This window comes from Manis javanica, chromosome 13 (genome assembly GCF_040802235.1).
Source record: "Manis javanica isolate MJ-LG chromosome 13, MJ_LKY, whole genome shotgun sequence".
Lineage (NCBI taxonomy): Eukaryota > Metazoa > Chordata > Mammalia > Pholidota > Manidae > Manis > Manis javanica.
The window spans coordinates 39,212,675-39,226,646 of record NC_133168.1 but is presented as its reverse complement, the minus strand read 5'-3'; the positions used below and the strand labels follow the sequence as shown (position 1 = coordinate 39,226,646).

At 35.8% G+C, this 13,972-nt stretch overlaps 1 protein-coding gene across 9 annotated transcripts in view; it reads left to right on the top strand.

The window, feature by feature from the left end:
* FAM184A (family with sequence similarity 184 member A) overlaps positions 1–13,164 on the top strand; it is a 125,671-nt gene extending 112,507 nt beyond the window's left edge. For 7 of the 9 annotated variants that reach the window (XM_036993482.2, XM_036993473.2, XM_036993476.2 and 4 more), the window contains 4 exons: positions 4,412–4,529; positions 7,683–7,787; positions 11,032–11,234; positions 12,819–13,164. In XM_036993482.2, the coding sequence (XP_036849377.2) occupies positions 4,412–4,529; positions 7,683–7,787; positions 11,032–11,234; positions 12,819–12,900 (508 nt within the window). In that variant the 3' untranslated portion in view covers positions 12,901–13,164. The remainder of the gene's footprint in view (positions 1–4,411; positions 4,530–7,682; positions 7,788–11,031; positions 11,235–12,818) is intronic. The other 2 variants (XM_036993488.2, XM_036993462.2) reach the window with 1 other exon arrangement.
* The last annotated feature ends 808 nt before the right edge of the window (positions 13,165–13,972 follow it).

Here is a 13,972-nt window from a genome sequence, read left to right as displayed (position 1 = left end):
GTCTTTTGATTGGTGTGTTCAGACCATTTACATTTAGGGTGATTATTGATAGGTATGTACTTATTGCTGTTGAAGGCTTTAGATTCGTGGTTACCAAAGGTTGAAGAGTAATTCCCTTACTATCTAACAGTCTAATTTAACTCACTTAGTATGCTATTACAAACACAACCTAAAGGTTCTTTTTTTCCTCCTATTTCTTCCTCTTCCATTCTTTATATATTAGGTATCATATTCTGTACTCTTTGTATATCCCTTGACTGACTTTGGGGGTAGTTGATTTTATTTTGCATCTGCTTAGTAATTAATTGTTCTACTTCCTTTGGTTTTATTTCCTCTGGTGATGGCTATTTAGCCTTAGGAACACTTCCATCTACAGCAGTCCCTCCAAAATACCCTGTAGAGATGGTTTGTGGGAGGTAAATTCTCTCAGCTTTTGCTTATCTGGAAATTATTTAATTCCTCTTTCAAATTTAAATGATAATTTTAGCAGGTAGAGTATTCTTGGTTCGAGGCCCTTGTTTCATTACATTAAATATATCATGCCACTCCCTTCTGACCTGTAAGGTTTCTGCTGAGAAGTCTGATGATAGCCTGATGGGTTTTCCTTTGTAGGTGATATTTTTTCTCTCTCTGGCTGCTTTTAATACTCTGTCCTTATCCTTGATCTTTGCCATTTTAATTATTGTATGTCTTGGTGTTGTCTTCCTTGGGTCCCTTGTGTTGGGAGATATGTGCACCTCCATGGCCTGAGAGACTATCTCCTTCCCCAGATTGGGAAAGTTTTAAGCAGTTACCTATTCAAGACACTCTCAACCCTTTTTCTCTCTCATCTTCTTCTGGTACCCTTATAATATGAATATTGTTCTGTTTGGATTGGTCACACATTTCTCTTAATATTCTTTCATTCCTAGAGATCCTTTTTTCTCTCTGTGCCACAGCTTCTTTGTATTCCTCTTCTCTGATTTTTATTCCATTTACCATCTCTTCTACTACATCTAATCTGCTTTTAAATCTCACCATTGTATGTTTCATTTCATATATTGAATTCATTGATGATTGAATACTCATCCTGAATTCTTCCCAGAGTTCTTAGGTATTTTCCTGTACCTCCATGAGCATGTTTATGATTTTAATTTTAAAATCTCTTTCAGGAAGATTGATGAGTTAAGTTACACTTGGCCCTTTTTCTGGTGTTCATGGGATTTTGGTTTGAACCAGGTTCCTTTGACATTTCATATTTGTATATGGCACCCTCTAGTGTCCAGAAGCTCTACTCTCTAGAGCTGCTTTGCCCCTTGAGTGATGTCAGGGATTGCAGGGGAGCCTTGCTGTTGCCTGGAGGGGAGTAAAGAGCTGTTTCCTGCTTTCTGGCTTCTGTGCCTGTGTCCACTGCCAGAACCGGTGGGCCGAGCACACAGGTGTACACCTCTATGCTTTGTGTTTGTAGCTGCCATAGGCAGGGCTTCCCTCTGGGTGGCCTGATGCCAGGCAGGGGCTGCCGGTTTGTGAGCTAGTGCCAGCCGGCCAGGAGGAAGGCTCAGCAGTCTGTGTATCATGGTTGGGGGCCTTGTAGCTGCATAGACAGCCAGGGGAATGAAGCTCCTGAAGGTCCTGAAAGTTGCCAACCTGCTGGGCAGAGTGCATCCAATTTTGTCCACCCAACCTTTCTCCTGAGCAGTAAGCTCTGTGCAGTCCTTGCCCCTTTAACCACCCTCTTGTTGTTAGGAAGTATCTCAGACTTTCTGCCTTTCTTTTGTCCCAGAGCAGCCGGATGTGGATCCCTGTTTTCCATAAGCAGCTGGAATCTCAGTCTCTCCAAGTATTTCACCTGTCTTAGCTTTCCAACCCCACTAATCTCCAGAGCACCGTGCAATGTAGGTTTGTGCTCCCAGAGCAGATCTCCAGGTCTGGGTGTTCAGCAGTCCTAGGCTTCCACCCTCTCCCCACTCCGTTTCTCTTCCTGCTGCTGGTGAGCTGGGGTGGGGGAAGGGCTTGTGTCCCTTCAGATCATGGCTTTGATACATTATCCTGCTTTGTGAGATCTGCTCTTTTCTCTAGGTGTATGCAGTCTGGCACAGCTTTCTTTCCTGTTGTGCCTTTAAGATTAGTTGTATTAACTATATTTTCATATTACATCTGGTTTGGGGATGAGACCTCTGTCTCACCTCCATTCCGCCATCTTTAACCTGAATCCTTTTCTTTGTATTTTTAATTGACTTATTTTATCTTAAAAATGTAACAGGAAAAGTATATTATCTCTGCTGTAAAACCATTATCACTACTGAAAATTACTACCCATTCTAAATAGAAACTAAACTATAAGCATATAAATGTAAATTCTGTGAAAATAAAACAGTGTTATTAGAGCCTATATAGCATCTGATGCTCAGGGCCTCCCTGAGTGGTGTGAAATAGGGTAATAAGCATATGTTATGAAGCCATTTAAGATACATAGAACCAAGCAGACTTTTTCTTTCTTGTGATCAGAAAGATTAAATGAGAACAAACTACAATCATCTCCTGTGTCACCAGTGCTTCACACCTAATTCTTTGGGAAGTGCTACTTGCTTAGAGAGGTGCCAGAGGCAACTGAAGGAGAAATGTTAGCTAATATTGGCTTGAAATGAAGCAGAATAGTACCAAGTGTTCCTTCTATTAGAATTTGGGAAGACTAATAACTCTGGAAATCATTTGCAAGTTAAATCTATATCACTTGTTCTCTCCTTTAATGTTTTCTCATTTGTGTTTATATGCATTATGTTTCTTCAATGTAATGAATTATTTTTTCCCTTTAATGTCCAGGTATCTTTTAAACATTTTTTGGTGATGAAAAAATATTTTGAGGAAAGGATTAACTAATAATTTTGTAGGTAAAGAATGTTTAAACTAAATGAAAACAGTAGAATTTAGGTTCAGAGAAGACCTTTATTATGCAAAAAAGGTGGTTCAGGAACTGTGATTTTTTTAGACTCACTTTACCTTAAACTTCTCATTGTACTAGATTGTAAAGATAGACATAAGAGCTTAAAGTGAGGCTTTAAAATGAGTGTTTCAGCGACTATTTACTGCCAAGTATTGTTAACTAGAGGAAGCAGTTCAAAAATCTTTTGTCTTGTTTTTAATGATAAGGTACTACAGTGACATCTTGTGGCTACTCAGATATTAAACCCAAATGTCTTTTTTCCTTGACTAGGTCACTCTTCTTCAAGCTTCTTAAAACTTTTTCCCATTAAATACATAAACTTGCCTATAAAATGGCATACTGTGATAAATGCAAGGTCACTCTGTGTAAGCTCTGTGGATCACATTTTCACTCAGTCCACATTGTCACAAAAAGACAAAACATGGTGAAACCAGCCTTGGGCTGAACTGACAAAGTCCCAACTGATCTGGAGCCTATCACTCCATAATCGCCCACATAACTCCCTACCCTCCAGATTAGAACGTTAGCAGTGGGGATGGGTAAGGAGCCCCAGGTTATCTTGAAGTCTTAAATTTGGGTTGAGTTAGTGCAGGGGTTTACTGAAATTACTAAAACAGAGATATTCTGGTACCCCTCTGGAATTGGGGGACAGGAGTGGGACAGTATTTGTTGAGTGAATAATTTCTATGAATCTTCATTAACCATCATTTTATTGACCTTAAGTTCTGTCCTTTACATTTTGAAAATAATAAGTTTTTTAATTCTGTTTAAATTTTCTAAGATTTTAAGTTTTTTTTAAGGAGTTTCCATTTGCATCCTCTTCATTCTGCCCTGTTGTTTATGCTAAAGTCTTCAGTGGTGTTAACCTTCTAATCTCATTCAGGGCAGGATAGGCCTAGAGGGAAATATAAATCTTTCATTTCATGAACTTTTTTTATAGTTTATATGTGTTAGCTGATGATACAGAATTTTTAAACTGTATTTCCCATTAACCAGGAAGGAATGTATCGTGTATGTGTGTCATTTGTTCTGCTTTCCTCTATATCTTGTCCCTTTCATGTTACCAAGCTTTATGTCATCACATAATGTGTATTTGTGGTAAGTTTTCCTAACAGTAAGCCTACATTTCCAGCATCTTAATAGTAAGCCCACATTTCCAACATCAACCCTGTATTTGTTAGATTAGTTTCATTCCATATATCATTTCTTCTACAGAGCTTATATCACCTCATCCCCATATACTCTTGAAGAACTTAAATGAGTGAATTCTTCCAAAAGTAACCTGCGAAGCCCTTAATAACATCCTGTTTCTGGAGAGGATTTAATAACACTATAGCTATTGAGGCAGTCATATGATTATGCTTAAAAGGGAAAAAAATCTGGTTTTAAATGTTTGTGTATATTCAACTAGGCTCATTTGAAAAATGTAGGTATTACAAAAGAATGTTTCTGTATCATATCAATGAACTAAAGGTTTTTTGTTTTTAGACTAGAAGACATGGAAGAAAAATATCTAATGAGAGAATCAAAACCAGAAGATATACAGTTGATTATGGATTTAAAAGCCATGCTTACAGAAAGGGACCAGGTCATAAAGAAACTAATTGTAAGATTCTTTTTTTTGGTGTAACCATGTTAGTAATCAATAGACTATTGACTGGGCAAATATTTTTAAGTAATGCTAAAGTACAAAATATGTGCACCATGATTAAAAATGTATTAAAATGTTCATCAATGAGGATAAAAACTGCAAAGTAATTTTAGAATTTAAATTTGGTATTAAAGAAGGAGATTATACCTCTTTTTCAGTATTTTTTTAATACATCCTGGATGTTTAATCATATATCATTGCCAGTGTACAGCTAATATACTATTGAAGTGTGTGTGTGTGTGTGTGTGTTGCACATGTAGAATCACAATTGGATAGGAAAGAGCTGTCAATACATGCATGCATTAGCCTTCATTGTACATTTCCAATTAGTCATGTTAATTTCCTAAATGTGTTCCATTAAACCCTGATCCAAAGAGGTACTTCCATGGAAAAAGGGTCCATTTTCTTAAGATTCTAGGCTAAGAAAAGCTACAGGGTTTCTCTGGAGAGTCTCAGTCCAAACTGAGGTATTCGAATCTCTAAGAAATCCATCAGGGAAGAAAATACAGATTTAACAATAAATACACTGTCTGTATTAAAGCCATTATTCCTCAACAATAAAAAATAACCAGTATAACATTGTAAACCAACTATACTTCAATAAAAAAATACAAATGTTTTAAAATTCATAAAACATTTCAGTCTTTTAAAATGTTATGTCCTGATCAATAATTAAAATATGCTTTTTTACTGCCTGTAACAAATGAAAATCAGAAACACTACAAATAGAATACTAATCATTCTATTTTCTAATTGTTCTCTTCAGCTGAAAACTTTGGACATTAGTATGCAAAGAGAGCCTGAGAGATTAATTTCTGAAGCCCTTTTTCCTGAAATATATCTCTTTTAGCATTTAGGAAAGCTATCCTGTTGTCTGGGATTGGAACCTCCTGCCAAAGGAACAGGTGGTAGGTAGCTTGAGTTCCTAGATGGAACCCAGGAGCAGGCATTGGAAAGACAGAGCATGCTACTTCATCCCACTAACAACCAGATTTTCCAAGCATTGTGAACACAAGCACAGGCCTCATAGATTACTCTGTCTGATAGCAGTACACTCATGACAGATTACCTTATAGTCCACAAATGAAGTTAACAAATGTATTGTGTAGTTCATCTGTGGTGAAAATAGCTATTGATCTTCCAGTACTTACAGAGCAGGTGTTATAGATATAATTGTATTTTATCCTTACAACAGGAAAGGTATTAGACTTCAAAGAGTAAAGTAACTTTTCAAAGCAGCACAGCTAGTCATGAGGGTCCAGGAAGCTAGCCTAGCGTTCTTCTATACTTTTTCTACTACACCCCCATTCTGTGTACTGTAAAGTACATGGACTTGAGATTAATGATGCAAATGATAGTGGTCACTCAGGAGATGAATCTAGTTCTACTGTTGCTGGGCAGCTGCATCTGGGAGCTCTCTCCCTATGCACCAGGTGAAAAACCTCAACCTGGACAAGGAAGGGTTCTTGACTGAATGAGAAAGAATTCTCAAGCAGGTTGGAAGAGTATAGGTAAAGAAGGAATTTATTAAAGCAAAAGTAGTAATGAATGGCAGTAGCCTTGCAGGCAGCTGAGGGCAGGGAAGTGCAGAGGGAGGGAGCAGGAGCTTGCTGAACTTCTCCCTCACCAGCTCCTGAAGCCATGGTTACCTGGCATTTGGTGTCCACTTGGATCTGCACAACACAGGGACCAGCCCCTACCTCTCCAGGATTCGGGGAAGCCGCAAAGCATGGGATGGAGTGAGATTGTGTTCTGAGAACCTCCCAAAGCAGGGAGATTTTCAGGCAGGCTCCTGCCGCTGCAGTTCCCCTGGTCACTCAGTGGGGGTGGGGGGAGGACTTGCAGACCCAAGTCTGAGCTCTCAGCAGTCTCTCCCTCCTTAACAGAAGTAAAGCAGACAATATGTGAAGAGTTGGAAATAAAATGAAATAGCAAAGAAACAAAGACGCTTACCAGTGGAAAAGCGCAGAGACAAAACACAATTAAGTTGAGCAGTGAAAAAGCTTTATTTAAGTTATGCACTTAAGGAGAGATAAAGTGCAGACATCCTCAGAGAGAAGGAAGCACTGAAAGGTTGGGGGTTTCCTCTTTTAAGAATTTTTTCAGGTATGTGACAAAGGGCCAGGGGTGTAGTTGTCAGGTGGTCTCAAGATGCTTATCTCCGGTGAGAGACACTATATGGCTCCTCTCCTCTATTATCAGTCCTCTAGCTAATCCTGCAAAATAAACTTAACACAAGAATTTTATTGATCTGGTTCCTCCTCAGGATAGTGACTTCCCTCTGGGAACATATCAATCAAAACTGCCTGCCCTACCCCCAAGGTGGGCTGAGTTATTGTCTGTTTGCTAAAGAATATGTTAGGAATCTTACTTCCTAACTTTCTGGCTTTTAAAATGGAATCTTACCTTAAGATGGAATCCCTCCTGACATACTGTTTATATCTCAGCTTGTTTGGAAAATTAATCATGCTGCTTGTCTCAGGCCCTGCCCTTTATCACTACTAGAGCACAATCCTTCATTTGACATACACTGTTCCATTTATTTATGTGTTTACTTCCTATGAACTAGTTGTTCAGTTAGCACATTTTGTTGGTGAGGCCAAAGGCAAAGCTTCATCTATATGTGAACCGTTCACTTTTTCTCTATTATGTGGTTGCCATTGCTGTGATACACTGATGTCTCAGAGAGGACATTAGGCCAGATCAAATATATTTCTACTACTCAGGAATAATGGTACATGTCATCTTCATATATGGAAGCAGCTCAGTCATGCACAAAACTCCATGAATAGAAGTTAAGCCTGCTGAAGCTTCACAGCCAGCCCTCTGGAATAGAGATGGGACCAAATAAAACATTTAGATCTAGTCTTGAAGGAAAAAGATTAAAGGATAGAGAAGAGTCCTGGAGCATAGAGTTTGAAAAGTATTGAAAACTTGTACCCACCAGTAGTGTTTAAGACAGTGGCAATCAGGTCTAAAAATATTTGAACAAGGTATATAAATCTTCATTTCGGTTTTATATTAAATTTCGAATGAAGTGGCATTTATACAATTAAGTTTTTAAATAATAGAAAATACTTAAGAGATGTCTGTAATTCTTTTACATAGGAGGATAATAAATTTTATCAGCTGGAATTAGTCAATCGAGAAATTAACTTCAACAAAGTGTTTAACTCAAGTCCTACTGTTGGTGTTATTAATCCATTGACTAAGGTATGTGCTGTAAACAATGTAAAATAGGGATGTAGTTTAAAGTTTATTAAAATATTTAGAGCATAAAGATGACTGAATCCATTGACTAAGGTATGTGCTGTAAATAATGTAAAATAGGGATGTAGTTTAAAGTTTATTAAAATATTTAGAGCATAAAGATGACTGAATCCATTGACTAAGGTATGTGCTGTAAACAATATAAAATAGGGATGTAGTTTAAAGTTTATTAAAATATTTAGAGCATAAAGATGACTGGTTAGCCAGAGACGGGTAAGATTGCTCAAGGGAGGAATAACCTAAGACAGGCACAGTCACAGAGGGGCCATCAGGTGAGAAATTGGGGATCAACAGAGGTGGGGCTTAGAACCTCACCCCCTCTGTTTTGAGAAAAATCTGCATCCGTGGATGTTTTGTTGCCCTTGTCTAGCTTGGATTAATACTTAGTCTCTAGGCACACACCTGATCATCTACATTTGCCCTCTTACAGCACTAAACTATGTTTTCTACCTTTATCTTGCATCTACCTACCACTTCAGCATTTTATTAAAAATAATAATAATAATAAGGGAGAAATGTGGGATTCACATATAAATCAAATATAAAAATCAAACAAATATTCATATTTGACCTGATTGTTTATAGTTCATAATGCATGATCAAAACCAAAAGTTTCTATGATGAATGCCCTTGCACTGTTCACCATGTAAGAACTTATTCACTATGTAAGAATTTGTTCACCATGTAAGAACTTGTTCATTATGCTTCAGAAGATTGGAGACTGTTGAGAATTAGCCTTGGGGTTGATTAATGATTGTTCATTGAGTCCCCTATACAGAATTTTATTGTTGCTAACAACCATTTGATCAATAAATATGAGAGATGCCCTCTCAAAAAATAAATAAATAAAAGGAACAGAGAAAAAAATAAAATAAAATAAAATATTTAGAGCATCATAGGATAAAGCTTCCAAATGTTTTCTTAAATTTAATAATCTAGGACTAAAAATCTATGAATTCTTTATTCATTGATTTTCAGAATGAGACTCTAATAATAGCCATTTATTTGCAAGAATTCATACTCCTTAAAACATTATTTATTAATACTATAAAACTTTGGTTCTATTGTGTTTCTCATATTTCTAAAGAAAACACTTCTAGATAATATCCTCAAGGTAATTTCTTGTCATTCCCTCAGTGTTCAGTGTCTTCCATGGGGTCCTGAAAGGTACTGCAGCCCATGTACCCCGCAGCATTCCCTAACTGAAGGCCTACCATTGTAATGCACTTTGGGTTGGACATGTATTTTGTTGCCTACCAATCTTCTAAGAAAGGCTTTACTTCTCTCATTCTTATGACAATTAAAATTGAACATGACCTGTTCTGTCTCTGTGTTACTCTCTCAGGACAGAAAGAAGGCCACTTAAACAAAAGAAATAGACTAAGTCTTACACAACTTTGTTCTGCATCTTCCTGTGGCTCCCATCAGAGGCTTTGGGTATAGTGGGTATTCAATCAGTAATTAGTTTCAAAATTTTATCAAATTTTCTATAAGCTACCATAAATTACTCTAATGAATAAAGCAACTAATGAGTATACAATTATGTATATTGGCTTCATAGAGATTACGTATCTTTTGGCAGAAATCTGTTGTAGAAATAAAAGTTCTGTTGCTAAAGAGTTTTTTCAAAATATCTTGCCTATTTTCTATTAGGCCCTAAGCCAGAGGGTTTTTATTTCAAAGCTCATAAAACTTCTCTGTTAAAGAACATGGAATCTATCCTTCCTTTCCAAGTTAAAGTGCTCCAAACTTTAAATGTTTCATAAAATATAATGACTAAAGTAGAGAAAGCTATAGCTGTCTCTCCAGAGCCTGAAATGCTGCATGGCATGTAGAAGGTTCTCAATAAATAATTGGTGAATGAATACATATAGTTCAGTTTTTAAACTCATAATTTAGGTGAAATAAGCTTTTTTATTATAAAGCAATATGAGACTTGTAGAAATAAGATATATTAGAAATATTTTCCTCTTATTTTTATTTTATTGAAATTACATTTTTAGCTATAAAACTATTACTGTAGAACTTTGATTGCTTAATCTAGAAACGTTAAGTAAGTTTATTTATGCCCTCTCATGACTAGAACAAAAAAATGCAAAAAAAATACATCTTGGTAACTTTTGCCTCCTTAGAGTGACTTCAATTTTTACAAATAGTAATGAAAAAGATACTATTCTTCCTTTCTTTTTTCAGTTATGCTAACAGAACCTCCTTTTCAGACACTTCGTGATTCACACAGTAGGACAGAGGAACAAGCGCCATCTTGTCTTTAGTTTTTTTTTTTTCCAAATGCTGGAATCATTTTGCAAAATATTATTTCACAAACTTAATTAGCAGTATTTAACTAGTAAAAGATGAGAATATTCAAAATCTATGTTCATCGATTCTAGAGGTGTGAATAAAGTTAGTGATTTGTAAGTTGATAAATTTTGATAATCTACAATTGTATTTCTCTTTTTGTCTGTTAATTTTAAAGAAATTTTTTTTTAATTGCTCACTTTTGTTTTATAACCTTTAAATTTTTTTGAAAGTTTGTGAGCTAGTTAATTATAGTACCAGTTAATTGGGAAATGAGACTTAATTGTGCAGATTTAATTTTCTCTCTTTAGAAGGATGGTGTAGTGAATTTAAAACTGACTTATTTCTTTCTTTAAGTTAGCTCTAGGTTTTAAGTAGAAATATGAGATTTGTTCCACACTACTTTGCCAAGCATTTTCTCATTCCTTTTTTTTTTCCAGGCACGGACTGCCTCCCTTTGACAGATGGCTAAAGTTCATGGACCTCTCTTAAAATTATTTAACTTTACACCTCCTGCTAATTTTAGTCTAAATCCATTTAACCTTGTGGTATCCACAAGACCTACTCTTTCCACCCATCTTCCCTTTCTCCTCCCAGTATTCTCCACCTCTCGGCCTTCTCTCCACCTCCTCCCCTCCCCACCAACCGTTCCTCAGCGTTTCTTCCTCTTTCTTTCTGCCCCAGCATGTCTGTCTGTGAGGATTCCATGTAGACAAACACCTCCAAGGATCCCCAGACCACGATTTGGGTAACACTGGTTCATTATGACATCCTAATTTAACACAAAACTTCCAAAATATTCCCTTGCCAAATTTCTATCTTCTACTATTCCTATTTTTCATTTGCACTTACACAGGGACTATCCTCACATGTATTATTTTTAATGCAGCAAAAGAAGAAGAATGATAAGTCATCATCAAACAGGTTTGTGAGTGTTCCCAATCTGAGTGCTCTGGAATCTGGTGGAGTGGGCAATGGACATCCTAACCGCCTGGACCCCATTCCTAATTCTCCAGTCCACGATACTGAGTTCAACAGCAGCAAACCACTGCCACAGCCAGGGCCACCCAAAGAGCCCAAGACATTTTTGAGGTGAGCCCCGTCTCACCAGTCATTTTCACTTTCTTTTTTAACTTGAGAAATTTACCTTCTTACACTGTAGAAATCTACTATTTTTAGGAACAGCCTGGGAAAATAAATGTAACTGAAACATTTTCAAAATATATTTATCACCTCTCTAGACTACTTCTTTTTGACTCTGTTAAAAGATTTTTCTAATTTCTATCAATTTTCTAAATGTTTAAAATGGTGCTAGTGTAATTCAAAGGCATAGAATTTTAATATTTATGGATAGTTGCTTCATTTTTAGTATTGTCACCAACTTTTCATTACCAATCCATCCTTATTACAGACCTTTAAAATATTTTTAATTTCTTAAGTGGCTTTTATTTGCTTCTGTTTCTTAAATGTGTATTTTTTCCCCTTTCTTAAGTTTTCCAGGCTTGTTTATAAACATACAGCTTATTACCAAAATGAAAACTATGTAAGGTCTGGAAACTTGATCATATATATAGAAACAAAAAATAAATATAAAAAATAATTTTTATAATTGACATTCCAATTTTAAGTTAACTTCAGGGTTTATTAAATCAATATGTAAATTTGAATAAAATCCAATTGTTTAAATAGTTAAAGTACTGTCACTTTGTGCTTTCATTACTATTACTGATTTTGTGGGGTTTTGTTTTTTTTTTTACTTATTCTTACTAAATCTGAGCAGTGTTACTAGTAAGTCTTACAAGTAGACTATCTTTTTCTAGGCTAAGTGATCAATGATAAAATGACTTTTTTAAATAGAAAAATATAGCAAGAATGAAAAATAGTCAAATATACCTTTGAATGTGTCTCCTGCTAAATATTTTGTGTTGCTTGTTTTCCCTCGTGCATGGGTATGTTCAGGTATCAGTAAGGTGCATGTGCATGAGCTCAAGGGACATGGCTCCTGGAGTTTCCGTTACCCATTGTCGCGTGCCTTGTAATTCCCCCAAAGACGGTAGGGATTCTTTTACTTTCTTAACTAGCCCAAAGAATCTTTAGTTAGAATTAAGATAAGTATATTACCTAACTTTGAAGATGGGGGGAAATTGACTTCCTAATACACTCCTTTTCCCCTTCAGTATTTGCTTATGGACTTATGAAAGTTTAAAATAGATATGCATGTAGTAAAAATGCTATACCATGATTAGGTACTTAATTTAGTTATATTTAAGGACATGTCTGTATGAATCAAATGCTTGTGTCAGAGTCTGAAATTTTAATTAAAAGAAAAGGTTCTGAAAGAAAAGAATGTTATCTTGTGCTCTCATTTCCCACAATTCCTTCTGAATTTTCTTATCTGAAGAAGGTGATGTCATTTTTTTCCCAACTGTTTGGTTTTTAATTTTTTTGTAATTGTTGTGATGTGGCTCCTCCCTAGCTGACTTCACCTGGGCTGCTGATGCGCTCTCGTGGAGTGGAGACCGAACCTAGAGCAGAAGCAGCAACAAATCTTTAAAATACATCTTCTAACATAGGGAACCAGTTGTGGTCACCTACATTGATGTTTCTGTGTTTTTCCCTTCATTTTGCAAAGCAGCTTAATGCTGCGTTATATGTCTCTCTTTTTCATGAATTCAGTCCTCCTCAGAGTGAAGCCTCCCCAGTGGCCTCTCCAGATCCCCAGCGCCAGGAGTGGTTTGCCCGGTACTTCACATTCTGAAAGAATTCTGTTGGCACAGCTCTGTGTGGACTGTTACTAAGAGCATGACCTTATACAAATCACTATGTGAACAGGCTTTCCTATGTCAAACACTGTGAATGAGAAAGTATTTGTCTCTCCAGTTTGAAAATGCACTGTATTTCCTGTGGTATTTATTGGAATCAAGTATAAGGTACTATATTATGTGTGTAATCGTAAGTTATTTTTATTTGAGATGGAAGAGTCTTTAACCTTTGTAATTACTACATAATAAATTTTGTTAGAACAAACAAAAATGCTTTTCATTTTTTCTAGTAAGTTTTAATTTTTAAATACTTATTAATTACAGGTAAGACTTAAGACTTTTACTGAATAATCAAAAATATCAATTCAATTTATTTAATAAAAAATTAGGATATGGAATTATATTATCATCTAATAAGTTGTTTTTTTACCATGTATAATTATAACTAAACTGTGTTCTCTTAATCTACAAGGCTAAAGTGAAAACACTTGTGAAAATTGTGGACTTTCAAGTATATGAAGTACTGTTAACTTATTTATAGAGTTTTTATTCTGATAGTTGAGGATCTAGAACTTCTACAGTACAGTCAGTATGTATGGTTAATATTATGCTTTATGGCTGAAACTTACCAGATAAAGAGATATAAATTCTATCTTTTCTTCAAAGTCAGTTTGTTGGTTTTTTAAGTATTGATACAATAACATGGACTCAACTACTATCACATGTTAATGAGACCTATGAGTCCATCCTGGCTGCGTACTATATGTATTCTGTAGCCTTGAAAGAGTATCCACTTCTAAGAGTGCCAAAATTAGTTGATTTAGTAATACATATTTTATAACAGTCTAGGTGAGTAAGATATACACAAATATCTGTTCTGTGAATGATTATAATATTAAAGACCAACTTGTTAAATGGTTATGTATCAGGCACTATGTAAGGGAACAATAGAAATATTATCTCATTTAATCCTCACAAAATCTTCAAGGAATAACCATTGCATAAGAGTATGCACAATTGGTGGCATGTTCTTTACCTGAAAAAAAAGTATCTACAAGATTTGAGTTT